Below are 27,849 nucleotides of genomic sequence, written 5' to 3'. Positions count from 1 at the left end.
AGCTGGCATGACTACTGAAGCTAGGTTAGAAAAGGTGGTATGGCTTCTGCCTGGCTCTCTCTTGGGCTCTCCCTTGGAATTCAGCCACCACGCTGTGAGGTAGCCCAGGTTACGTGGAAAGACCATGTGTAGGTGTTCTGGTGGGCAGCCCAGCTAAGGTCCCAGTCGACAACCAGCGTCTACTGCCCAAGATGTGAGTAAGCAAGCCATGGGATGATTTTAGCTCCAGCTGTCAAGCTACCCTCGCCCTTGCCTTCCAGCTGATGCTCCAGACATTGTGGGGTATAGACAAACCATCCCTGCTGTATCCTGTCCAAACTCCTGACCTACATAATAAATGGTTGTTTTACAATTTGATTTATATCCCCTTGGAGGATTTTCATAAACTGACATAAACCAGGGGTGGGGTAGGGACACTTTATCACGCCCTAAGCCTTACTCTCTTTTTAAGCATGCTCAGCCCTAGGGGCATTGAAGAGGAAAGAGCCTGAAGCCCCAGTGAGGCCTGCCCTCTCTCTGGGTCTGTTTCTTCCTTTGTGCTCCTTCTAGACTAAAAGGGTGCGGTGGCAAAAGGAGGAAAAGGTAACACCCTCTGGGTTGGGTGGGGGCACTCAGGCATGAAGCCAAGGTACCATGGAGTGCAGACTGAAGGCTGGAGACAGGGAGACTGGAGGGCCAAGAAGGCACTCCTACTGACTGGGGATGGACCCTCCATTGAAGGTAGGGTGGAGTCAGGGGCTCCAGTCCGAAGCTCCTATTTGACAGAACTGAGATCTTCCATCCTTCTTTTCTCTCTCACCCAGAGATCCTTAGGTAATTGCTCACTACTTGGCATAGTGGTTAAGAATTCAGCTGCTAACCAAAAGGTCAGCAGTTCACCTATGTCCTATACGGTTGCTATGAGTGGGAATCGACTCGATGGCAATGGGTTTGTTTTTTTTTTTTTTTGGTTCAGTGGGCACAACACCAGTGGCACAGTGGTTAAGCACTCAGATCTGAACTAAAAGGTCAATGAACCCATCAGCCACTCCGTGGGAGAAAGATGTGGCAGTCTGCTTCTGTAAAGGCTACAACCTTAGCAACCCTATGGGGCAGTTCTACTCTGTTCTATAGTGTAGCTGTGAGTCCGAATCGACTCAACTTCAATGGGCAGTTATTTGTTCAGTGGGCAGCTAAAGGGCAGGGTTTCCAGAGCTCCTCCTCCAACCTCCACTAGCCACATGCTTCTCATTAGTCCTCCTAAACTGGGGACCTGCCTCAGGCTCCTCTGCTCATCAAGGGCTGGATTCCATTTCCAGCTCAGGCATCCCCACTCTGTTACTACAGGAGCCAAGGAGCAGCTCTGAGGCCCCTACATGTCCAGCGAAGGAGCCCAGGCTTAGCAGTCAGCCTGGCTTTCAAACCTACCCAGTCCTCAATTTTCTCTTCTGTAAAAAGGGGTGATGTTACCTATCTTGGGGATCGTCGTAAGGAATAAATGAATTAATAATGCCAAGTGTTTAGTGTGGTTTGTGTGTGTGCGTGCACATGCTTTTCTGTGTGGTTCTTAATAAGTCGGTGCTTATTTAAGCTTTGTACTATCTTTCCTCATAACCTTCCTAGGGGTTGTGAGATTGAGAGATCTCTCCTTGGTAACTGTGGAGAGAAGCTGGTCTCTTGTAAGTATAGCTGGAAAAGTCCCTCCATCCCCAGCACAATCAAACACAAGCAGCTTTGCTCTGGTGTCTGGATGGTTCTGCCTTGAGCTTGCGTTCATTTAGGCTGGACCGCGTGAGATAAGCACGTCAAAGCATTCCAACTTTATTTACAACCAGTCTCCCACTCCCACCTCACCCCAGTTCCTAAGCTTTGCTCTGGGGGAGGAGCTAGATGAGCAGCGACTCTGTGGTCAACCCCAGGGCTAGGGGAGGAGTCCCTGCCTCAGGGAAACATGAGGGGTTGGCTCCTCACTTCTTCTGAGCTTGTGCCCTGGCCCGCTGAATCTTGTCAGCTGCGGCCCCATCCGTGGCTCCAGTGCAGTGGGACAACACGAGGCTCAGCTCAGCCTCGTTTCGGTGCTCGATGGCCACGTCTGCGGCCTGAGCCACATCCCTGGGGTTTGAGCAGGAGGGCAGATGGTGTCACGGCTGCCCACAACCCTGCCTCTCGTCAACCCGCTGGCTCAGCCACACAGTACCCACAGGGCCCTCGATCTACATACCCAACAAGAAGTAAGGCCTTGACTTTCTGCTCAGGACCCACGCGGGAAGCGTACTTCTTGGCCTCGTATTTGTTGTGTTGCTTCATGCAGATCTCCACAAAGGGCTTAGAAGGAGAGGGAGGGGGTGGAGAAGAGAAGGCACAGTCCTCCTGTCCTCTCTCTTATAAGCAAAAGCCCAATGGATACACTGTCCATATACGTTTCATATGCCTTACGTGTATTTGCCTGCCTTCCTCTTTCCTTTTCTCCCTCCCTCCCGTCTTCCCTCTCTCTCTCTCACACACACACAATCTCCTACACAGACAGCAGGTGTGATCTCAACATTCTCAGCACAGCCACAGCTACACCAAAGATCTCCTGAAGCCTTGGAAGCCATTATTTCCAAGCCTCTGCTCCACCATCCACCACTACCCCCTCACATAGATGGTTCCTGCCACCTGCCCTCTCAAGGCCTGTGTTTTCTCATGGCTGCCTTACCCCCTCCCCCTGCCCACCTACCCACCACACCTCTGGACACCTTGCCACAGAAAATAAACCCCTTCAACATCCTCCTGCCTCACAGGTGCACCCTTCACTCAAACAAGACCTTCCCTCAGGCAGGTAGTCTCCAACCGTCCTGCCTGCCACACAGGACCCACCCTGTGGTCTCCCGTGGGAAGAGCAGCTCAGTCTCCTTCACCCTGCCATCTGCAGACAGACCTAGGCAAATCCTCCAGTGCACCCAGCACAGTGGCTGGTGTCTGTCCCTGAACACGGGGGCTCTCCCTGACTCTGTGGGACAGCTAGCTGAACAGACACATGAATGGGCCATCTTCCCTCCTTCCCTACCTTGTCCCATCCCCAGGACTACCCTCGCCGGAGGTGGGGTGGAGGGAGGACCCCTGCCTCACCAGGTAGCCGATGGGTGATTTCTTGCTCTTAGAAAACTTCTCCAGCTCCTCCCAGTCGTCCAGATGCGCCAGGGCCGTCAGCTTCAGCCACCAGAGCCTGTGGGGAAGCCGGGCTTTGAGCTGCTGCAGGGGAGCAGGCAATCCCAGCACCTGCATGGGGCCCGGGCCCTCACCCACCTCTTGTCAGGGATACGGAAGTCACGTGCCAGCTGCTCTGCACGCTTGTTGTGGCCACCGAGGATGAGGGTAGTGACTGTGTCGTGTAGAGACAGGTCTAGGAACTGACCCCCCAGCTCGTCTTCTAGGCGCCGCTGCAGCCGCAGGAGCCGCATCTGATCTTCTGTGGCCTGGGAACCAGGATGAGGCAGGGTGGGAATGCGAGGGATAAAGAGGAAAGACTGGGAGAGGAGAGGAGGTTTCTAGAAAACGGTGGGCCAAACCTTGGCTGCAAACTCATTCTTGGCTTTGTAGAAGGCGTCAGCTGCCATATGCAGAGCTGCTACTCGCCCCTCAATACGCTACAAGGGAAAAAGGGAGGCCTGAGCCCACAGCACACAGGACCTGGCCCACCCTGCCCGGAATACGGCCTTCTCCCCAATTCCTGTGCCCTGGGGTCACAGGGCAGCCTTATCCACTGGGTGCGCCGCTTTGTGTCCCTAGTGGAACGGCTAGGTCCTCTGGGACCAACCCCCATCCTGGCCTCATTCCTTCTCAGACTCTCAACAGTGAGGATAAGAGGGGGTGTGCACCAAATACAGAGGCCTAGATTCCTGGTGAAGGAACCAGACCCACTGCCCCAGCCCACAGGTCCCACCCACCCTGGGGACCCCAGACCTCCTCGACAGTGTAGCTGGCCCGAATGTGGAAGCTGCCCAGCTCCTGGTGATTGTCATCCTGATTGTAAAGGTCCTTCAGAGTCTCTAGTTCCTGGTGCTTACAGAACTGGGGACAAGAGCAGGCAATCAGTCAGTGAGGCCAACTCAAGGGCTCAGGAGGCCCCATACCCCCTGGCCCACAACACCCACCTGTCGGTACAAACTCAGGGCCATGGGCTGGTTCCGAAGGGTCATGAAGAAATCGCCGCGGTTCAATTCGTTCTTCAGGTGCAGCAACACCGTGAACACTACAGGACAATAAGGTAGGGTGGGAACTTCAGTCTCACCTCTTGCTCAGGCTAGGGGCCTGGCCTTGTCCTCATCCGAACCCTGCTCACCCAGGTCAGTGTCACCACTCTCGATGGCCTTGCTCAGTGCCAGTTTGCTCCTTTTCATCTTTAGGAGAAGAGGTACCTGCTCCCCGGAGCGTGGTTCATACTCCAGCAGCTGTGGGGTGGGGAGGAGACGAAGGCACAGAGAGAAGGAACTCGCTAGGGGCCTCTAACCTCCACATCAGAGTCTGGGGAGGGCTGGGCACCCATACCTTAATAGCCAGCTCTGTGCGGCCACAACCATAGGCCCGTGCAGCAATGTCAGAGTAGGAGACACCAGGTGTGTCCCCAAGTTTCTGGTTAATGGCCCGAGCAACATCCTCATCAGACACATCTTTCTGTTGTACCTGCAGGGGGAGAAAGGGTGGATCAGACATACCTGGATCTCACCCCTACCCCAAAGGCCCTTAATCAGGACCCACCCTTTCAGCTCTGCACTTCCTATTTCCTATTCCTCACCAGTGGCCTAGAAACCCCCAAATGCCCTTGGACACCACCCACATCCTTACCTTATAGCAGGCCCAGTGGGCCAGGATCCTGCTGACGCCCTGCACTTCAGGAAGACGCAGGTACTCGCATATCTGGATGGCCAGGGGATAAAGTCTCCGAGACACGAGCCTGGTAGGCAAGGGGGAGAGGGGCACAAGGAATGAGGTGGGATGGTGCAACAGAGGGCCAAGTGGCCCTGGCTTGTGCCCCAGGCTCCTGAATCCCAGAGAGATGGATCAGGAGCAGTGACAAGGCACTCCTCCCCAAAGGCCACAATGCCTGCCCACTTGAGCTTACTGTACCTGTCCAGCAGCACCTGGATGGTCAGCTGCTTGTATCTGTATTTTACGCAGCTAAGGATCTAGCTGGAGGAGAAGCCATTTGCCATAGACCTGCAGGCAGCATCCCTGGCCCCTGGCCCTTCCCCTGCCACCCAGGCTGCAGACACCCTTCCAGGATGCTCAGGGATACTGGCTGTAGGTGAGGGGGATGCCAATGTGAAAGTCCCGCACGGCATTGAGCACACGCAGGTCCTGACACATGCGCACAAAGCTGTCGGGTGGAAATCTGTCGAGGAAACACTTCCCGAAGGAGGCCGCCTGTGAAGAGTCAGAGGGCAATAGCAGGGAGACTCCCCTTGCCCCAGGTCCAAGGCCCCCTAACCAAGCCCCCCCATCCGCCCTCCAGGTCAACCCTGAGCAGGTTCTTCTGCATGTCTGGCCGGTTCTCGTGTCCTGCGGCCTCGATGCACTGCTGCACAGCCTGGGTCAGCTGCCCCAGCTCCTGGATCTCCCGCAGGTACTCGTCTGCCTTCTGGCTCTCTTTCTGGAAAGAAAAGGGCAGCAGGGATGGGGCATCATGACAGAGGACACTCCCAAGTCTGGTCCCGAGCCCCTCTGGGTTGTGGTTCAAATGGACTGGTTAGAGGGCTGCACAGGCCAGAGCCCACATCTCCTCGGCTGAGGGACCCACAGACGTCACCCCACATCAGCCACAATTATATGTGATGGGCCTTGAGACTTCCCAACAGCAGTCCTGACTTGTGCCTGGGCTGGGGGCAGTGGAGGTGCCCTACCCCTCCCCATCACCACATGGAGGACACTGTGACCTTTCAGTCTACCCAAGATGGTCCTCCCCAGCCCAGGCCACTGTTGCCTGGACCCCTCTGGCACCTGGCTGTGCCCACAGAGGCCCAGGCAAGGGCACGGAGGCTAGGCCAATCAGGGGAAGGGGAAGGGAAAGGGGAAAGAGAGCATCCTGGGGCTTGCAGAAAAGACCAGGGCTGGGGCCTTACCTCATACTCCTTCTGGGCCTCCAACAGCAGTGCTCCAGGGGCCATCGAGGCAATTTTAAAGATCTCCTCACTGGCCACTGGGAGAGGAAGTTAGTGAGTTGTGGGGGCCTCAGCCCGCCTCAGCATCCTGATCCTGCCTTCGGACCCCTGCCCTGAGCAGCTGTGCTGCCAATGAGCCCCCTGGCCTAGATTACATAGTGCCCATGTGAGGGCCTCACCTGGAACCTCATGCAGAAACTCATGGGTGCTGTGTGAGAAGATGCGGACTCCGTCGAGCTCAGGCACCAGGTATGAGTCCTCATCCAGAACAAACCTGAGCTTGGTCAAGGTTCCCAAGACTACCCAGAGAGGGGTTGGGGCAGGCACCACCCCCTTGCCCTTCCCACCTCACACAGGCAACCCTCCAAGGATACTGGATGCTCTCGGGCGCATCACCCACCACCATTAGCCGCCTTTCCCAGGCCACCACAACGGCTCTCTCCTTGCTGCGAGGACGGCTGCACCTGTGGGACACCACCACACACCCGCATCTGGGACACAACGTGGGACACTGTCCCTACTCCCCTGTCTCCCATGTCACTGCTCATACCCCCTCTGCCTTGGGACAAGGCAGTATGACTGACCTGTCAGCTCCCCAGGATATCTGGGGCCCACAGGAGGGCAACAGTTTCCCTCAAGTGTGGGGTGGCAGAGAAGATCAGTTCCAAGCTCCACTTGGCTTGGTCAGCAGACAGGATGAATCAAGATGTCCCAGGAAACAAGGCTATGTCCCACCCCCACCCCCACCATAACACTCCCAGCCTCACCAGACCATCTGCTTTGGGGGGGCCCGGATGTTGCAGTTGAACTCACACAGCTTCTCCTGGAAGGGCGTGGGGAATGTCACAGTCCTGTCCCAACAGTCACCAGCCTGACTGAAAAGCCCCTCTCCTAGCCCCAAGAGAGCTTCCCTGACCACAGAATCCCTGTGCTGGCCAGGGTCGAACCTTGAGTGATGCTGTGCCCATCCAGATGTGGCCCGTGTCTGTGAAGAGTGCCAGGTGCCGGTAGGTGAAAGAAACTGCCATCTGCAGAAAGCTGCTCACTCCTGAGACCAGGCCAGGGGGTGTCTGAGGCAGGGCCAGGGAGGACACCAGGTACACTGACTTCTCAGAGCCCTCTGCATTGCCTCCCTCTGCTCCTCCATGTCACTCCCGCCTCAGCACTCTTACCACTGTGGAGTAGGTGGTGTGGTCCAGGAGGTAAAGTTCAGGACCCACAGCCAGAAGGATGTGTGCTGCTCGCTCCTGGCACAGTGGGGTCCAGCATGAGGGTGCACTCTGCAGGCCTGTGGCCAAGGAAGGGGGCAACCTCAGCATGGCCAGGGCCCACAGCTTCTGCATCTCTGGGTCCCACAGTGTGTGAGCATACTTGTGGGGATGGATCACCATCTCAGGGGTGTCACAGGGCTTACCTGGCACCTCTGGCATCCGACGGAGCTTGAGGTCGCCCACATTGGCACTGAGGGTGAAGCGGTGGGCTCCTGTGAGGATGGCCACCCCAGAACCAAACTCCGTGTGGAAAATACGGGCATCCAGAACCCGATTCTGGAGTACTTCCTGGGGAGAGGGACTATGGGTTGAGGGAGCCACAGGGTCACAGACCCCACCTCCCTTCCCCACGGTCCCTACATTGCCCATGCTGAAGGATCTCCGAAAGTCACCGTGAAGCCCGTAAACCAGCACTACACCGTCTTCCTGCACACAGAGCAGCTCCTCCTCAGCTGACCAGCCCAGGGACACAACGGGCCCGCTCTTCCACTGCAGAGAGAGAGGCTCCTGGACTGTCTGGGGAATGCGAGAATCCCTGCCCAGCCCCCAATCCCAGGGATGGCTGGGGGTGCTCACCAGCAGACTGGCCAAAGGCATGCCAGAAGCTGAGTAGATCTCGAGCACTGGTCGCACACTGGCAGCCTTCTCCTTCCGCCAGGGATTCCTCAGCAGTGCTGCAGTTTGAGAGGAAACTGTCCGACCTAGCTCCCAAGGCCCACTCCGTGGGAAGTAGGCATCTCGGCAGGGTAAGTAGGGGGTGGCATACATCAGCAAGAACACCCTGACAGCAAAGCACCAAGGAATCTAGGACCTCGAGTTCATCCCATGGTCTCAGAGAACAAGGTGGCAGAAGAGCAACATACCAATGGGGCCTCCATAGGGTGCAGCGGCCACCAGGCAGTCCCGGAGTTCCTCCTTCAGGTCCCAATCCATGCTGTACAGCTCATATTTCCTGCCCACACAGAGGCAAGTGGACATTAGCCTCCTCATGACCCTGCCTCCCAGACACAGAGAGACCCAAGAGTCCCTGAAGCCTCCACTTGTCTTCTGCAGGGCAGCTGGAGAGGTGGGAGGGGTGATGACTAGGCAGCTAGGCAGACCAGCCATTTACACACTTACAGACAGCAGGTGAAGGAGGAGTGGGTACTGGCAGGGGAAGATGTGGCCCTTTGGGCAAGTACCCATGGATGGCAGGAGCTCCCAGGACCGCCAGGCTGTGTGGCAATACCCAGGGCACACAATGAGGCAGGACTAGGGTGGGGTGGCTGGCTCAGGCCTACAATGGTAGGAAATGTGACCTTAGAGAGGGTCGCTCTGGATCCTCATAGAATGGGAGAAAACTGGGGAACAGAACTCAAATTCTTAAAAAGTCCAGACTTACTGGACTGGTTGAGACTGGAGGACTCCCCAAAACTATCGCTTTGAGATACTCTAAACCTTGAACTGAAACTATTCCCTGTGGTCACTTTTTAGCTAAATAACCTGGTGGTTCACAAAATAAAGAATACAACTTGAGAGTACTGCACTCTTTTAAAAAACCATCTATATAAGACCAAATGGTCCAACAATTACCCTAAAGAAAAGATGAGTAGGTAAAAGGGCAGGGAAACTAGATTGCTGGAAATGAATCAAACATAATGGAATTAAAGAGAATACTGACACGTTGTGTAAAATATAACCAATGTTACTAAATAATTTGTGTAGAAAGTGTTAAACAGGAACTTAATTGCCATGTAAGCTTTCACTGAAAACACGATAACATATTATTTAAAAAAAGAGAGAAAGAGGGTCTCTTGGGGCAGGGAGTCTTCTATTTCTGGGCGTTATACCCAGGGGTCCCATTCAATGCTTGTTAACATTCCCTTCCTTGGTCTAAAAGGGCCTAAACCCCACTAGGGACCTCCCTCAAAGCCTCAATCTGCCCATGGACCCAGTGGAGGATTTGGTTAATTCTAGATGGTTAATTAAAAGGCTGATCCATGAGGAGCACGCTCAAGTTAAAGCCTGGCCTCAGCCAAGAGGGCCCAAGTCATCCACGCCTATGCTGTGAGCTCAGGCTCTGAGGGGAGGCTGGGGGCTTGGACCAGTCTCACGTAGGGACCACACAAGAGGCAGCTGCTCATTCAAAGGCACACAGCCAATTGCACCCATGAAAAATCTAGAGAGTGACTGAAGCCTGTGTGCTCAGGGTTAGGCTAGAGCTGACAGGGTTTAGGGAAGAGAGATCCCCGTCCACCTCACACATACTGACAGGCCCACACCCTCGTGCCAGCCCAGCACTATGAGCAGACAGGAACATGTCAGATGTGACCCCTGCCCTCAGGAAGAGTTCTTTTTGCTGGTGGGAAAAAAGACACTGGACACTGCTTTCTACAAGACCTGAAGGCTGTGAAAGAATGAGTGAGGTAGAAACCTGGGAAGAAGGGAGCTCCAGGTAGAGAAAACCATATGAAATAGGTGATCCCTGGACGAAGAGGAAGAACCCAGGACCGCTAGAGCCCTGGCCATGATGGTGAAACAGCAAAGGCCAGTGCCTGCCAGGCCCTGTGGAAGGTGTGGAGAGCATGGTAGTGTTGTCACGGGGCCAGCATGACCCTGGCTGCAGGGAGAAGAGTGAACGGAGATGAGCGGGGGCGGGGGGGGGGCGCAGGTGGAGAGTGGGGCGGGCAGGGGAGGGGCTAAGCAGCAGTGATCACACAGGCTGTGCATCTGGCTGAGATAGGTATTCAGGACTGGTACTTTGGGATGGGAGAAAGTACAAAAATCCCAGTGATAGTTTAAAGGCACATTTGACCGCATTTTCTGATCAATGTTAAGTACAGAGCAATAAAAGTTGGTGGTGCTGCTTACTGAGCCAGGAAACACAGGAGGAGGAGCAGATATCCTCGAGGAAAATACGATGAACTCAGTTTTAGAGGTACTGCGTTTGCAGGGCCTAAGTAATCCAAGAGGAGCTCTTCAGTAAGTCAGAAGTTTGGGAGAGAGATGCCAACCTGTGAATGCTTAGCTTACGAACTGAAATGACAAGCAGGCATGAGGTGGCTGCAATGTCAGATGTGCACAGACGAGAGAGAGAGCGAGCGAGCGAACGCTGTACAAGAAAAGGAGACTGAGACACATTAGGAAGTCTGATGCGTGCCATCCTTCAACTTTCAGAGGTAGAGAAAGGGGAAACGTAAAGGACACAGAGGAGTGGGCACTACTATTCCGGCATGCCACGAGAGGACCGTGTTCAAGGAGAGCATTTCAGCTAGTACCGTTTCAAGGGCCTTTCTGTTAAACAGCAGGAAGATGGCCACCATTATCCACTACTTGACTTTATTCTCGGGGCTCTAGACAAAATAACTTAAGATTAAAAAAAAAAAAAAAGGTTTATATTTTACAGAAGGAGTAAAACCATTACTAATTGCAAATAACGTTAATTGTTTACTTAGAAAATCCAAAGCAATCTATGAAAAAATAAATCAGAGCTCAGTAGGGTGATCAATATAAATCAATATATTTTCCACAGTCTGGCAAAAATCAACTAGAAATACAACTTTTAAAAAGATCCTAATCATAACAATAATAAAATTACTTGAAAAAAATGAGAAGGGAATACTTAAACTCTATCAGACAGCAAATATACTACATACAGCCAGAGGTAACTCAAACGGTGGTTTTGGTACATGAATAAGCAAATGGATCAACGGAAGTGGACACAGTTCTGAAAAAGCCCCAGGAATTTTGCATTTAGTAAAAGGGGCATTTCAAATCAGTGCATATTGATACCCGAAATGAGACAATGAGTTATATGGGAAGAATCAATCAAAACTACTTCCTTACTAAATCTCTACAATAAAATATTTCCCAGGTGGGATTCAAGATTTAAATGTTAAAAAAATAAAGCCCTATCAGAAAAAATCTTGGATACTTTTACCATCTTAAAGTACAATTTCTAAGTATGATATAAAAACCAGAAATCACCCAGAAAAAAGACCAACGACTAAATAAAAATTAAAGACTTCTATATCAAAAGGAGTAGAACTAAGAATAGCCATATTTGCTTGCATTTGAAAAAAAGGAACTCAGGAATGATTTAAAGAATCTAATAAATCTTGTAGGGGAGGGGTGGAATTGGATGGATGAGGGTAAGGATGAGAATGAAACTTTGATTTCTAAATCCATATTAACGGATACTCATAATAAAAGTTTGTGGGCCATATAAACCAGAGACTACATCAGCCTGAGACCAGGAGAGCTAGATGGTGCCTAGCTACAACCCATGGCTATCCTGACAGGGAACACAACAGAGAACCCCTGAGAGAGCAGGAGAGCAGCAGGATGCAGACCCCAAATTCTCGTAAAAAGACCAGACTTAATGGTCTGACCGAGACTAGAAGGACCCCGGTGGTCATGGTCTCTAGGCCTCTGTTAGCCCAAGACAGGAACCATTCCCAAAGCCAACTCTTCAGACAGGGATTAGACTGGACAATGTGATAGAAAACGATACTGGTGAAGAATGAGCTTCTTGGATCAAGTAGACACATGAGACTATGTTCGCATCTCCTGTCTGGAGGGGAGATGAGAGGGTGGAAGGGGTCAGAAGCTGGCCGAATGGACATGAAAAGAGAGTGTGGAGGTAAGGAGAGTGCTGTCTCATTAGGCGGAGAGCAATCAGGAGTACATAGCAAGGTATATATAAATTTTTGTATGAGAGATTGACTTGATTTGTAAACTTTCACTTGAAGCACAATTTAAAAAAAAAAAAAGGAGATTTCTCCTCCAGGACATTGAGAAGAGCTAAAAAAATAAAGTTTGTATGTTAAAGGGATACTGTTCTTAGAAATAAAAGACTCTAATTTTTTTTAATGAAAAAACCAGCGATACCAGTCCTAAGTACATACCTAGAAGTGAAGACAGGAATGCAAATGGAACCTGTACACCAATGTCCATTGCAGCACTTTTCACAATAGCCAAAAAGTAGAAACAACCTAAATGCCCACCAACAAATGAATGGATAAGCAAAATGTGGTATATACATACAACGGAATATTATGCAGCGGTGAGGAGATATGAAGTCCTGATGTATGTATGCTACGACATGGGTGAACCTGGAAAACATTACGCTAAGTGAAATAAGTCAGTCGCAAAAAGACCAATACTGTACAATGTCACGAACAAGCAAATATGTAGAAATCAAATATTATTAATGGTTACCAGGAATGGGAGGGAGTGAGAAAGGGGAGTTTTTGTTTGTGGGCACCTGAGTTTATGTTAATAATGGTGGAACATTTTGGAACAGGATAGTGATAATGGTGCCACAACATGAAAAATGTCATCAATATCATGGAATTGTAAATATGGAAGTAATGCTGGTGAATGTTTTGGGTATGTATTTTCACCACAACTAAAAAAAAGGAGGGGAAAAAAAAACAAAAGAATGATCAGGGGCTATAGCATACTATTTCATACGAAAATATTTAAAAACAAAAAAACTTGGAAAAATATAAGCTGATATTTATAAAATGATAAGAATCTGAAAAGGTTTTCCAGAGCTAGACACAAAACCCAGAAATTATAAACGAAAAAACTGATAGATTATATAAAAATTTAAAATTTGTGTTAAAAATTAATAAATGAAATAAAAGCTGAGAAAAGATGTGCAACATTTGTAACAAAAGATTAATATAGAGAATACTTAAAGAGCTCCTTCACCAATCAATAGGAACAAAACATCTGAAAAATAGTCAAAGGTCAAAGACATCCCTAACGACTAGGAAAATATGAATTAAAAAATCATTTTCATGTTTTGGCCATCTGAATGGCAAAAATTTTTTAAGGCTAAACCATCCAGTGTTGCTGAAGATGCGGAAAACGAACACTTTCATACAGACTGCTGGAAGTATGAAGTGGTCTGGTCCTTCTAGAAGGCAGTGAAGTTCCATCTAACTTCTAAATGGGCGCACCCTTTGACCTGGCAATTTCATCCTAATATTCTCACTTATAAAGCTACTTGCACAAATGCACACAGGTGTGAATGTACTGCAGCCGTGTTTAAAATAGTTAAAAAAAAAAACAAAACCCTGGAAAAGCTTCCTTAAATGTCCATCCAAGTAAGACTGGTTAAATAAACTATTGCCCTTTCTGGGGAATACTATGTGGCCATTAATGAGAAAACTCTGCACACACTGGCATGCAATGATTTCTAAGACATAATGTTAAATTTTAAAAGTAAGCTGCAGAACAGTATGAAACGTATGAACCTCTTTACGTGATAAAAAAATTGAACATGTTTTTGAGACGCATATTTATGTATAATCATACAAGTGTGTGTAAATACATAGAAAAAAGCCCAGAGGCCTCCACCCTAAGCCAGGAATAGCGGTTACCTCTGGGGAGGGTGGTGAATGGGGGAAGGAGATAAGAGGATTTAAAATTGTATACTATGTTCTTCTTTATTATCTGAATTTTTTACAACCCACATGCTTTTCCTTTGACATTTTATTACTAAGACCATTGGATGAAAATTTGGTGGGAAGATAGATACTCACACAGACCCAGTGGCCAGTTAACAATTTATTGCCTCTCAGCTCCAAATTCACCCTTCAAAACATGCTCTGTGGTAATGGACATTATTCCTTTAAGTATTTCTCGGTTACACTGAGCACGATGTTAAATTTCCTCGGTAAAGGACGCTGGAGGGATATTGCAGGAAAAAGGGACTCTGGCTGTTCTCAGCGGTTGCACACTGGTCAGAAGCAAGGGTGTGAGGACATCTGGTCGGACTCTGGCCCAGCCATGGACCCAGAACGCATGGTCCCTCAGTCCCCCGGCTTGCACTGGTGATCACCTTGCTGCGGCTCTCTCGACAAACATGACGATTCTGCCTCCTGCCCATGTCAGCGCCTCTACTTCCTCTGTGTGCCAACTGCCCAGCCACTGACTTTATCCCACCTTTGCCTCAGAGTGCATCCACTGACTCCCTCTGCACCCCTGTGCCCCCGGCCACAGGTTGTGGCTTGTCTTACGGATACCATGTGATCCCGGCCTCCTGCCCACACCAGCACCCCCACTTCCTCTGTACTCTCCATGACTCTGGTCTCCATGACCCATGGAGCTCACCTGTATCCTCTACCTGCACCCAGAGGGTTGCTTCCTGACTGCCCAGCAACTGGGCTCACTTTGGCCTAGGCAAACCAGTGAACGCTGCCATCCAGTGAGCTGCAGCTACACCCTGGTACAGGAAGTGGTGCCAGGAGACAGACCCCTGAAGATGGAATTTGGGGATTGGTTTAGTCATGCTCTTGGGCCTGAGTGTAGCACTGAGCTTCCTGTCAACTGGAATTGGGATGCTCTTAACCTATTACATGGATCACAATTAATCGAGCTACCAGTTATAGTTTATGGTGATGAAGTGTCAACTGAAACGTATGCTTTGGGAATGGCTGCTGCACTTGACCGTTATGGTAGTAATGATGACTGTAAGGACGGTGGTATAGGATAGATTCTTTTTTTATTGTGACAAAATAAATATATAACAAAACATTGCCATTTCAAACTTTTTTACATGTACAATTTAGTGGCATTAATTACTTTCACCATGTTGTGCAGCCACCATCACTACCCATTTCCAAATTTTTCCATCACCCTTAATAGAAAGTCAGTGCCCCCAAAGGAATGGGGATACTTCCTTCTCCCCTTCCTCCCCTCCCTGGTAACCACTAATAACCTTCAGTCTTACATCTGCCTATTTTAGATATTTCATGTAAGTAGGATCATGTGATATTTGTCCTTTTGTGACTGATTTATTTCACTAAATATTATGTCTTCAAGGCTCGTCCATGTTGTAGCATGAGCTTCATTTCTCTCAATGGCTGAATAATATCCTATTGCATGTATATACATTTTGTTTATCCATTCATCTGTTGATGGATGTTTAGACTGTGTCTACCGTTTGGCTACTGTGAATAGTGCTGCAGTGAATATCGGTAAGTATCTGTGTTCCTGCTTTCAATTCTTTTGCATATATACCTAGGAGTAAAATTTCCTGGTCATATGGTAATTCTATGTTTAACTTTTTGAGGAACCGCCAAAATGTTTTCCACAGTGGCTGTACCATTTTACAATTCCATCAGTGGAACAAATTCTTTCGTGTACACTTGAACACTTATACAGAGAAAATGACAGGCTCAGGTCTGTTAACTCTCAGCTCCTATCACTCTGAGAGCCACAGAGCTTCCATAACTGCACAGCTGATATTGCTGAAATTAAACCCAAAATTTAATTGTGTGGGTTGCTGAATTACAACAGTTGAATCTACAGTCTCGTCTGAAAGTTAGGGCATTTATCAGAAAAGATCTTGAAGCTTGGAATGGGGACATGTATTTGGACCCAAAGGAAATGAACAATATGGGTCCCCCAAGAAATTCTAGGCCTCTCTATCAGTGGAAGTAGCTCGCCCTCCTGTGTCTGAACAAACTAGACTTCCTTTGTTTGAAAATACTGTGATAACCTCACTTGGGGTTGATCTCTTGGAAGGGGAGTCCCCTCCCCAAGACTGATATGGCCAACACTACTGCTAAGTGCCTAACCTGAGAACAGCAGAGACAAGGTCCCAATACGGCACCATTCCTGGGGGGACTACCCTGCTGGTTGATCACAATGGACCTCTACCATCAAGCAGAGGGCAAAGATTTCTGCTCACTGGAACAGATAAGTATTCTGGGTGGGAATCTGCCTTCCCTGCCTGCAACGCTTTTGTCAGCACCACTATCCATGGACTTACAGAATCTACTACCCCACCATACTGCACAGGACTGCATCTAGTCAAGGGTCTCATTTGACAGCAAAGAAAGTGCATCAATAGGTTTATGACCATGGAATCAACCAGCCTTACCATACACCTCATCACCTATAAGTGTCTGGCTTAAATGAAAAACGGGATGTTTTACTACAGACTCAGTTACGGAGCCAATTGGGAGACGATACCCTAAAAGAACGGAGTTCTGTATTACAGAACGCAGTTATGTTTTGAACCTGAGGCCATTATATGGTACCGTCTCCTCCACGGTCAGAACACGTGCGACTCAGAGCCAAGGGGTGGAAGGGGGAGTGGGTCCTCTCACTATTACACCTAGTAATCCACTTAGAGAAATGCTGCTTCCAGTGTCCCTGATAACTTTGAGCTGTGCTGATGTGGACAGCTCAGTCTCCAAGGGAGAATGCTTCCACCAGAGGAGACAACAGTGGTTCCAATGAATTGTGCCACCTCACCATTTTGGGCTCCTTATGTCACTGAACCAACAGGCATTAAAAAATGGAATTAATCTACTGGCTGAAGTGATTAATCCTGACTACCAGGGGGAAACTGAGTTGGTGCCACATAACAGAGACAAAAAGGACTATGTTAAGGGATTCTCTGGGGTACCTCTTAGTACTTCCATGCCCAGCAGTAAAGGTTAAGGAAAAACTACAGCAACCAAAAAAAGTAGGGTAACTGAAGAATGAAGGTTTGAGTCACTCCACCAGGTAAAGAACCCAGAGCAGTAGAAGTTTTGGCTGAGGGCAAAAGAAATATGGAATGGGCAGTTGAAGAAGAAAGCCAGAGATATCAACTATGACCTCGTGACCAATTACAGAAATAAAGACTATTGTAGTTCTGGATATTTTCTCTAGCTTGTTAAATGCGTGTATTTGTATATATTCACCACTGTCTCTCCTTCCTATTTTTATTTTATACAGAAATTACTGCAGGTTAACTTTACAATTTAGTCATTAGGTAACCGAATATTACCTATTTTGAATCACTGAACAGAATATTCAGTGGGACTGTGACTAAATTTGACAAGTAATTAATATAACCTTTGATAGATAAAGGATTGTTGAAACCGTAAGTCTTCTCATTTTGGAAAAGCAAAGTTCTTCACTTAAAAGACAGATAACAGTACCTCGTTAAGCAAAAATAGTTGTTTTTTTACACACACACACACACAAAAGACCAGACTTACTGGCGTGACAGAGACAAGAGAAACCCTGAGAGTATGGCTCTTGGACACCCTTTTAGCTCAGTAATGAAGTCACTCCTGAGGTTCACCCTTCAGCCAAAGACTAAACAGGCCCATAAAACAAAACAAGACTAAATGGGCACACCAGCCCGGGGGCAAGGACGAGAAAGCAGGAGGAGACAGGAAAGCTGGTAATGGGGAACCTAAGTTTGAGAAGGGTAGAGTGTTGACATGTCATGGGGCTGGCAACCAATGTCACAAAACAATATGTATGTTAATGGCTTAATGAGAAGCTAGTTTGCTCTGTAAACCTTCAACTAAAGTACAATGTAAAAAAAACAAGAGTTGTTTTGTTGATGTAAGGGAGCTCAAAAGTACATAGAAGGGTACGTGTGGAAGCTGAACAGCCAAAAGGTGGACTGTGCCAGTTATCAATTTATTGCCTCTCAGCTCCAAATTCACCCTTTTATACTCTATGCTCTACTAGTTTTACAGATGGTTCAGTGGTAGAATCTTGCCTTCCATGTGGGAGACCTGGGTTTGATTCCTGGCCAGTGCACCTCGTGTGCAGCCACCCATCTGTCACTGGAGGTCTGCACGTTGCTATAATGCTGAATAGTTTTTGGTGGAGTGTCCAGACTAAATGGACTAGGAAGAAATGCCTGGAGATCTCCTTTCAAAAATAAGTCAGTGAAAATCCTACAGATCACAAAGACTCGATTCGCAACTGATCGTGGAGGTGGTGCAGGACCAGGCAAGGTTCATTCCATTATGCATGGGGTTACCATGAGTCGGGCTCTACAGAAAGCACAATGTTAAACGTTCTCCGTAGAGGGCGCTGGAGTCACACTGCAAGAGGAAGGAGCTCTCCTGCTACTTTCAGCAGTAGCACTGTCAGTCGGTCTGTCAGTAGTATGGGTGTAAGGACATTAAGTAGTACTCTGCCCCAACAATGCATCCAGAACATGCCATCCCATGGGGGCCTCACAGTCTTGGCCTGGACTGGTGTCCATTTTCCCATGGCTCCTTCCACAAGGACACTTTACGCTCCAGACCTCCTGCCTGTACTAGCACCTGGACTCCCTCTTGCTTGCGTGTCTCTCCCTCCTGCTCCCCTCTCCCCGCCAGAGGTTTATCTCCCACAGTCCTCTCAATGCCGCTGCCCTTTTGACATGGACACCACATACTCCTGATTTCCTGCTTGCAAGCTCACAAGGTTGGCTGTCAGCTATGGCTCACCTGTGTCCCATCTTTGCCTGGGAGGGTTGTTTCCTGCTTGCCCAGTGACTCTGACTTAGGTAAAGTAGCAAATTTCTCTCACTACAGCTTCTCCAACAAGGTCTGAACTCCAGCCTTGGAAAAGGGACCTCCCTTCTAAGTCTGTCCTTCTTTGGGTACTCTCCCTCAGCTGTAGGGTACCATATAGAGTTTTCTTACATCTTATAGTTACTCTTCTGTCATCACTTCATACTTCTTTGTGTTAAACGTCCCATTTAAATCACTGTGTGGTTTTTGTCTCCTAGTTAGACTCAGGCTGATACACCCAGTGTAGTGCTCCACGGATTACCTGCTTGTCCCAAAGGGGGAAAAATATGACTTTACAATGGAAGGATGTGGCCACTGCCAACGGAACCCACTGGTCAATCTCAGCTTCACTGATAGTGGGACCACGAGCTATAATGATGCCTCCTGATGTGATACAACATCACCTACAAAGCATCTCTGCCAAAAAATGTTTAATCTGAATCAAACCGAGTCTTTAGATCTTATAACCAGTTTAAGAAAATACAGGCTATGATGGAGAAAAATAAAGAATAGAGGGATGAGCACCTCAAGGAAGCAAGGGGAAAAGTTCAGAAAGTGATTTGGCCTCCTCAAGTCAATCTCATGAAAACGAAAGGTAGGTGACGATGGTACTAACATTCTACCTTTACAAGAGAATTAATTAGGAAAGGTAAGCAAACGAGTTAATTCTTGTTTGGGTCTTGATTTGAACAAACCAGCTCTAAAAATACACTTTGAAGACAACTGGAGAAACTGTAATATGGACTGGTTGTTTGATAGCACTAAATGCTAATTTTGCTAGGTGTGAAATGGCATTGTAGTTTTAGAAGAAGTTTGTCATTTTTTTTAAAAGCCAGACGTGTTAACGTTATATGGGTAACTTACTTTAAAATACAGCAGAAAAAGTATTTATGATTGAAATGATACAGTGTTTCGGTTTGTTTTAAAATAGTCCAAAAAAGTGTATGTGTATGTGTGTGCACGTGTGTGTGCACTTGTGCACATATGTTGGAAGTGGGGCGAAAGACAAAAAAAGACCGGCAACATGCTGATGGTTGTTGAAACTGGATGATGGGTACATGGATGTTCACCAAATTACTTTCACTAGGTTTGCGTACATTTGTATTTTTTCTTAAATTTTTTCCCCAAACTTTCAAAACAGTTAAAGCAATTATAGCAACACAATAATTATTATTACTAATGATAGCACAGTGTTTAAGAGCTATGGCTGCTAACCAAAAGGTCGGCAGTTCGAACACACTAACCCCTCCTTGGAGGTTTCCAAGGGGCTGTTTTACTCAAAAAAAAAAAAAAAAAAGTTTTTTTTTTTTATGAGTCAGAATCGAGTCACTGGCAACAGGTTTGTTTTTCTTTGGTTTAGATGGTGGCTATACAGTGTTCATTCTACTATTCTGTACTATACTGCACATTTGAAATTTTTCATAAGAAAACATTAAATACAATTTCTAGGAAAGAAGGGGGAGCTTATCTCTGTCCAACATTCCAGAGAGCCAAGCAATGTCACTGAGAATGGTGTGGTCAGACTGGAGTGAGTGGTCAGTGTGAAGAGAGAAAATAGCAGTCACAGTTCTAAACATGCCTTGGGGATAATAAGATGGAAACAACATGGTCTCAGCCCTCAAGGAGCTTGATTCGGCAAAAGAAACTCATAAGAATAAAAGAAATTGCCCTACTGTGCCATACACAGGAGGCCTGGTTGTGCAGTGGTTACGCACTCAGCTACTACTAATCAAAAGGTCAGTGGTTTGAACCCACCAGCTGCCCTGCAAGAGAAATATGTGGTAATCTGTTCCCATAAAAATTACAGCCTTGGAAGCCCCATGTGGCAGTTCTACTCTGTCCTACAGGGTTGCTGAGTTGACAACAGGTTTGGTTTTTTGTTTTGGTACTGTACATAACACACCAGTGCACTGGGCCCAGTGAGGCTCAAAGGAGTCAGTGGACCCTACTGGGGAGAATCAGGAAGGTTTTAGGAACACTCCCTGTACTAAGTCCTGAAGGACGAGCAAGACTTCTCCAGTGAGATAAGGAAGGAAATGGCAGTCCCCACAGAGAGAACTGCAGGCTGGTGCAAACAGAGGGAGCCTGAAACATCATGATGTATTCTCAAACCTGCTGCCGTGGAGCCAACTCTGACTCATAGCAGCCCTAGAGGACAGAGCAGAGCTGCCCCACAGGGTTTCCAAGGAGCAGCTGGTGGATTCAAACTGCTGACCTTCTGGTTAACAGCCGGGGCTCTTAAACACTGCGCCACCTGGCTCCTCATGATGTATGGGGACACTGTAATTCCATGCAGCTAGAACACAAAGTATTCTGTGGGTAGGAGAGGGACAGATAAGGTTGGAGAGACAAACAGGGGCCGACTTACAGATGTTTCACAAGGAGCCTGTACTTTTTCCTACAAAGAACGGAAACCACTGAAAAATCCTAATCAGGGTAACGATGCGATCGGTTTACACTTTCAAAAGATCTGTGGTCTAAGACTCTCAGGGAAGGGCTGCCCCTGGCCGAGGGTCTTCACTCACGCTACACCTAGATTCACTGACGACTTGCTTCTTTCTCCCAACCGGTGCGCTCCCGCCCCTCGAAGAGCTCCTGTGGTCTGAATTCAACATCACTTCCCGGCAGGAGACTGGGCACTCGCTGTCACCCGTGGGCGGCCACCCTCAACGTGATCTGAGCATCCTTCCGGAGGCTGACAGACCTGGGCTTCGGTATTGGGCTCTGCCCCTACTTGTGACCACCGTGCTTGCCTCATTTTCCTTATCTGCAGGAGGGGAAGGCCCGGCTCCTATCCCACAGGAGTCTGCGCTCTGCGAGTGCCGGGATCTCAGCAGCTGTGGGGAAAGCCAGCGTGGGGCAGCCCCCAGCGCCTGTAGTGACGAGCCGGCGGGCGAGCGGGGTAAGCCGGGCGGTGGGCGGACGGGGCGGCTCACCGGTAAAAGGCAGAGTCCCCGAGCGGGTTCCAGTTCGCCGTGTAGCAGTCCATGGCTGGCCCAGGAGACCGCTGGGCAGCGTAGAAGGTACGCTCGCCTCCCGCGGGCTCTGGATCCGGGCTTCCGCTTCCGCTTCCGCCCGACTGATTCACGTGTCGAGGTCGCCGCCGCCGCCATCACCACTGTGGGCAGCCGCGCACGGCCGCCGCCGCGCCCCTAACCTGCACTCCGGAGCTCTAGCCTGCCCGGTTGGGCCAGGCCCTGGCTCCTCCTCCCTCGCTGCAGCCATCCCTGTCATCTTCCCGTCCCGTCGGGCGTTGGGGGTCGCGCAGGGAGGGACATGGGTGACCGGAAGTGGGAGCCGTGAGCACTGCCGCTCAGGGTGCGCAATCTGAGGCCCGAGGCGCCGTCGGGGCCGCCGAGACGCATGCATGGAGAGCGCTGGGCAACGGGCTGCGCACCGACGGCTAATCGGGACGCACGGGCTCCGCGGGGCGGGGGCTTTGCAGAACCGGCTGGCCTCCTGGGGCGCAGGAACATGAGGCTTAGCCAGGAGCCTGGCGAGGCGCGAGGCGCGGGGGCTTGCCTCGCTCGCCGGTGACCGGCGCGGAGGCCCGGGACTCGGTAATTGGCGCCTTCGGGCGCGCGCATGCGCGGGCTGGCGGCGGGCACGTGGCCAGGCGCAGGGCGGCGCCGCGCGGGAAGTGCCTCAGTCCCTCGGAGGCGCCACCGGGCGACCCCCACTCTCTGTGCCAAGTGTAGGCAAGGCCAGCACCGTTATGGGCCCCATATTGCTGCCACCACATCCTCCCTGTAGCTCTGGGCAGCCCGGGAGGGGCCCCGGGCAGGTCGTCTTTATCCAGAGCGGGCCCTGGGGCCACCCTGTCCTGAGTCCCAACACTCACGTGGCTTAGGGGCCTCTCCCTGCAGCCCATCGTTGTCGGCAGCGGCATGGTCTTCTGTCTGGAGAACGAGGAGCCTCGCTGCCCGCTGCCAAGCGCCATGGTCCATCTCCAGGCCTCGGAAGTCCAACAGCTGCTACACAACAAGTTCGTCGTCATCTTGGGGGACTCCAGTGAGTGCCCGTCTAGGATCATTTTTCCCAGTCATGCACCCGCCATGTGTTCATCGTCTATATCTGGACCTTTTCATCTTCATCTCAAAGTTTCTGTCCAGCCCTTAGTCTGTCATAGTCTAGCAGGCTTTTATTCTTTTTCTGAGCCTACACACGGTCCACAGGTGTCCTAGCAAAACTAGTGAATAGTGTTGCCTGTCTCTGTGGTGATTTGGCTGATTTCTGCCAGATGATTTTGGGTCAGTATATACCGAATTGCGGGTGAGGTGAGGTAGAGTTGGAAGGAACAGAGGCAGCGCAGGACTTTTTAACCACACCTTTTCTCATACCTTTGTGTAAACAGTCCACAGAGTTGGGGTTAGGGAGCTGCAGTCCTGGGAGGATGGGCGGCCTGGACTTGAAAGAGCTGCAGTAGGGTGATGTTTGCCTCAGCCTGTGATCTCTGCCTTCATGTAGTCCAGCGGGCTGTGTATAAGGACCTGGTGCTGCTGCTCCAGAAAGACTCATTGCTCACGGCAGCCCAGCTGAAAGCCAAGGTGAGGAAAGCTTGGTGGCCATGGCAGTGGTGGGTGGGTATAAACCTTTGCCCGACAGGGTCTTCCTCCCTGGCATGGGTCTGACCAGCTGGGTGGGGGGGTGGGCAGGGAGAGCTCAGCTTTGAACAGGACCAGCTGGTGGCTGGGGGCCAGCTGGGCGAACTGCACAACGGAACACAGTACCGAGAGGTCCGCCAGTTCTGCTCTGGTTCCGGCCACCACCTTGTGCGCTTCTACTTCCTCACCCGCGTTTACTCCGAGTACCTAGAGGATGTCCTGGAGGAGCTGACATATGGGCCTACCCCGGACCTGGTGATCATCAACTCCTGCCTCTGGGATCTCTCCAGGTTGGGGGTTGGGAGAGGTGGGAGATAACTGTGGGGGGGGGTGGGAAGGTAGAGGTGTGGCTACAACACCGCCCACCCCTGTGCTTTTGCCCACCCTGTGTGCTGCCCCACAGGTATGGTCGCTGCTCCATGGAGAGCTACCGGGAGAACCTGGAGCGGGTATTCGTGCGCATGGACCAGGTGTTGCCAGACTCCTGCCTGCTGGTTTGGAATATGGCAATGCCTCTGGGGGAGCGTGTCACTGGGGGCTTCCTCCTGCCAGAGGCAAGTGACCAGGGCTTTGGGAGGGGGCAGCTGGCTGATGGGTAGGGGACCCTCCCTCCCGACCCTGCTTCGTTCTGCTCTTAGACGCTGCACTTCCTCACTCAGCTCCAGCCTCTGGCGGGCTCTCTGCGGCGAGATGTAGTTGAAGGGAACTTCTATAGTGCCACACTGGCCGGGGACCACTGTTTCGACGTCCTGGACCTCCACTTTCATTTCCGGCATGCAGTACGGCACCGTCACCGGGACGGTGTCCACTGGGACCAGCATGCCCACCGCCACCTCTCACACCTGCTTTTGACCCACGTGGCTGACGCCTGGGGCGTGGAGCTGCCCAAGCGGGACCATCACCCTGGTGAGCCTTGCCACAAGGCGGGAGGGTCGTGCTGCAGAGAGGGCCCCAAGAGTACAGGTCTTAAAACTGAAACAGGGCAGAGGTCCTGAGTTACTCTCATGAGGAGTAGGGGCCCCTGGGAGGACTGTTGCAGCCCCTGAGTGCTCTTTCCTTAATTCCTGGGAAAGGTTAGATCCAGTCTGAGTTCCATTTTTTCTGGTCTGGCCATATAGCAGTCTCCACGTATGTGAATGAGTACGTACAAGCGTTGATCACACGAGGCGATGCGTCAAAAGAGCCCTACCTTATGGATGAACAGGAAAGAAAGGGGAGTACTTCTAGCTAGGCATGGGTGTTAGGGTGCTAAGACAGAAATAACCCAAAGACAGAAATAGAGGACGGTAATCCAGGCAATGTGTGGCAGAAGCAGGGAAATCCCTTGGCTGTGGAGAGGAAGGCAGTGCAAGGGGTAGGGGGGCTTTTGAGCAGAGAAGTAACGTGACCTATACTACGGGTGCTTTGAGACCATCAGTCTGATGGGGCCGGGCTGAATGAACAGCATTCCACAGACTCCCCAGCTCAGCTTCAGGGTCCCAGTGTAGCTGAGTACAGCTTGGGGCAACTGTCCTCCGGCCCCATCTCTGGGTTGTTGGTGGAGGCTTCTGAGTCTGGAATGCTGGGCCCCACCCCATCTCACACCTCCTGCCCATTTCGAGGTGATGCTGCCCATCACATCACAGTTATAATGCCATCTGCTGTAGAAAATGTGTTTCCTTGCCAGCCTCAGTCCCAGCATGCCCACAAAGGGCACATGCCTGATTGTTTCCATGTCTGCTTCTCCCCTGGATGAAGTCCACAGGGCAAGGTTCCTGCTTCAGTTGTTGATCCCCTCACCCCCATGCCTAGCATCATTTCTTTGCACATAGCACCTACAGGATAAGCTGAGGGTGTGGGGGCCACAGGGGCCAGGAGCATCACAGAGATGGACTCTCTAGGATTTGGTAGCCAGGAGTAGCAGCATCAGAGAGGTGAGTTAGGACTTTGATTATATAGTGGGTCAACGTTCTTGTTTTTTAGATGAGAGAATTGATTCTGGCAAAGGGAAGGGGTGCTCTAAAGGTTACGAGGCTACTTTGTGGTAACTCAGGTCTTCTAAATCCAGTTTTGAACTGAAGTTTTGGAGCTGCAGAAATAGGGATGCCAGCAGGAAGAGTTGATTTCAGGTGGGAGGATGAGTCGGTGAGCTTGGTTAGTACAGGTCTGTCTGAGATCCTGTGGAAATACGAAGTTGGAGACAGATTTGGAGTCCACAGTATTGTGCAGAGTGATTGAAGCTGAAGGCTCCAGTGTGAACTGTCAAGGAGGGAGCAGAAAAGTGGTCACAATTTGGAGTTGGGAGGGAAGAAGGGCCAACACAGGAAACAAAAGTAGCTAAGGGTGGAGGCCCTTTAAGAGAGGGCAGAGACTATTGGCTGTATCACAGGACTGGTGGGAAGTTAAACTTGATTACACTTAGTAGGAAGTGTTGAGGGCATGGAGAAGGGTTAAAAGAAGCAGTGAGGGAATGGAAGCTGGGCCAAATGTAGTTTGTGGAAGTTTGGAAGGAAAAGGGGACACTGACTAGTAGGAAAAGGAGGGACAGGATCTTATTATTTTTTTAAGAGGGAAGACATCAAGTTGATGTATTGACCCGTGGGAAGGAGCTGGGAAAAGAAGAAAGCTAAAGATACAGGAGATGGGAAACAGGGAGTAATCTCTGGAATAGAGCATGAGGTCAGAACAAAGGTAGATCCACTGACCATTCAGAGAGGCAAGAAAGGAGAAACACCCCTTGGGCTTGGCCTGAAATGAGAGGAAAAAAGGAAAATGGTAGAAAGAAGAGGGTGTTCCCACCCAGTAGGCCTGTTCTCCAAGAGGTTTGGAAGTACGATGGCCACAGTTTGGGGCAGCCTGGCTTGCCAAACCTGCCTAAAACAACCATCCCATTCCTAGACCCGTGGATTGAGGACAGGCCAGAGATGGACCATCCGTTCCAGGGAATCCACAGGCAGCCCCCAGACGTCGGGGAGCAGCTACGCCCACCCCTGCCCTCTCCCTTGCCTCCTCCCATGCCCTTTCCCTACCCCCTTCCTCAGCCTTCACCGCCTCCCTTGTTCCCACCACTGCCCCAGGATACCCCTTTTTTCCCAGGCCAGCCCTTCCCACCCCATGAATTCTTCAGTTATAATCCAGTGGAGGACTTCTCGACGCCAACCCACTTAGGTAGGTGCTTCTGCAGCCTCTCTTCATGCCCCTCCTAACCTCCCCTTACACCTCTTCCGAGCCCAGCCTCCTGTGTCCGGCTAGGCTGAGAGTTGTGTAGACCGTTGTGCACCCAGGATTGGGTTTGGTCACAGCAGTCTCCTGAGTCTGGAACCGCAATCAGCTCACTGACCCTCACAGTACCTGGAGTAGGGGAAGTAGTATCCTCATTGTGCAGATGGGGAACTGAAGCCCAGGGAAACTGGCCGGAAGCCCACTCGGATAACAGCTGGTTCTTTTGTAGGATGTGGCCCTGGAGTGAACTTTGTGCCTGGTCCTCTGCCACCTCCAGTCCCCAGCCCTGTCCCCTATGGTCAGCACCGGGGCCCAGTGGTGCACCGGGGGATGCCACGCTGTATTCCCAATGGCCCCTACCCTATGCCAAGAATGGGGGGGCCTTGCAGGCAGCGGCTCAGACACTCAGACAGACTGATCCACACACACAAACCGGATGGACGGCCTCCTGCCCATTCAGGGACATGGCTTGGGTAGACTGGAATTTGGGCTGGATTTGTCAGTGGCCCTGCAGGGCCTGCCTGGCATCCCATGTGCTGGGGCAGGGTGTCTGCTGTGCCCAGTGTTATTCTTGTCCATCGCTGTCACCAATAAAGGCATGGAAGAACGGAGTGACATCTTCCTGTGTAAGGGAGTGGATCTCCCAAACCACAGTCTTAGATTTGGGGAGGCTTCTTCTGGGCTCTTCCCAGCCCTGGACCTTTGGCTTCTCAGTATTTAGAAACCATTGAATGGGTCCTTCCTGCTGTCTCACCCATTTCCACAGTCACTAGAACATATGTGTGCTTAACAAAGCAATTGGAAGGATCTTCAATTGTCAGCAGCTCTTTGGGGTTGGGAAAAATGAAGGGCTGAATTGAAATTGTTGGCCCTTTATATGGAATTTCAGATCAGGCTAGTTCTTATATCTTCCAATCTCGTGCTCATTTTTACATTCATCGTTCACCTACACCTGGACATAGACACATACCTTGTTTTGCACAATTCTTGGCACATAGTAGATGCTTAATAAGTATTTGGAACTAAACAAGCTCCCAAGTCAAGTGGAAGACACATAAGAAACTCATTAATAGGTATAACATGCAAGGGGAGCAAAGTGAAAACCAGGCTTTGAGGGGAGGCGGTACATGAGGTAAGGGACACAAGTTCCTTGGAAAGGAGAATCCGTGCCTAAGGGATTTGGGAAAGGCAAGGTGGGCAAGGGGCTTGGGATTTGAGGAGTGGTCCTGACCCTAGGTTTGAGACCCTACGAAGAGCATCAAGAGTGGTGTGTTTGGTCAGAGTGGGGCAGGAAATAAGGTAACAGGGACCCATCAAAGAATTTTGAAGGAGAAGAGGAAGAAAGGGATGCAGATGTTTTGCA

At 50.3% G+C, this 27,849-nt stretch overlaps 2 protein-coding genes across 4 annotated transcripts; one reads left to right on the top strand and one right to left on the bottom strand.

Moving 5' to 3' along the window:
* Positions 1-1,784: 1,784 nt before the first annotated feature.
* VPS16 (VPS16 core subunit of CORVET and HOPS complexes) lies at positions 1,785-21,700 on the bottom strand. Of its 2 annotated transcripts, none has more exons than XM_049869512.1 (24): positions 21,618-21,700; positions 8,254-8,342; positions 7,967-8,064; positions 7,751-7,879; positions 7,534-7,678; positions 7,292-7,407; positions 7,067-7,189; positions 6,887-6,942; positions 6,494-6,583; positions 6,299-6,393; positions 6,081-6,157; positions 5,480-5,611; positions 5,258-5,385; positions 5,089-5,124; positions 4,807-4,915; positions 4,510-4,644; positions 4,304-4,412; positions 4,116-4,213; positions 3,925-4,032; positions 3,531-3,608; positions 3,268-3,437; positions 3,091-3,187; positions 2,201-2,304; positions 1,785-2,091 (listed from the first exon to the last, which is right to left on the bottom strand). In XM_049869512.1, exons 1-24 carry the CDS (start codon positions 21,668-21,670, stop codon positions 1,947-1,949), a joined length of 2,520 nt encoding a protein of 839 aa, XP_049725469.1. In that variant the 5' UTR covers positions 21,671-21,700; the 3' UTR covers positions 1,785-1,946. The 2 variants fall into 2 exon arrangements, with proteins under 2 accessions (XP_049725469.1, XP_049725470.1); XM_049869513.1 differs by lacking the exon at positions 21,618-21,700 and adding an exon at positions 21,435-21,604.
* A 449-nt stretch (positions 21,701-22,149) lies between these two features.
* Positions 22,150-27,119, top strand: PCED1A (PC-esterase domain containing 1A). Of its 2 annotated transcripts, none has more exons than XM_049869529.1 (8): positions 22,150-22,241; positions 22,548-22,692; positions 23,149-23,228; positions 23,337-23,575; positions 23,689-23,839; positions 23,945-24,191; positions 26,163-26,432; positions 26,716-27,119. In XM_049869529.1, the coding sequence occupies exons 2-8, from the start codon at positions 22,569-22,571 to the stop codon at positions 26,961-26,963; spliced, it is 1,359 nt and encodes a 452-aa protein (XP_049725486.1). In that variant the 5' UTR covers positions 22,150-22,241; positions 22,548-22,568; the 3' UTR covers positions 26,964-27,119. The 2 variants fall into 2 exon arrangements, with proteins under 2 accessions (XP_049725486.1, XP_049725485.1); XM_049869528.1 differs by having other exon boundaries at positions 23,924-24,191.
* The last annotated feature ends 730 nt before the right edge of the window (positions 27,120-27,849 follow it).

The sequence above is a fragment of the Elephas maximus genome, chromosome 25, assembly GCF_024166365.1.
Source record: "Elephas maximus indicus isolate mEleMax1 chromosome 25, mEleMax1 primary haplotype, whole genome shotgun sequence".
Lineage (NCBI taxonomy): Eukaryota > Metazoa > Chordata > Mammalia > Proboscidea > Elephantidae > Elephas > Elephas maximus.
This window is presented reverse-complemented; position numbering and strand designations above follow the sequence as displayed.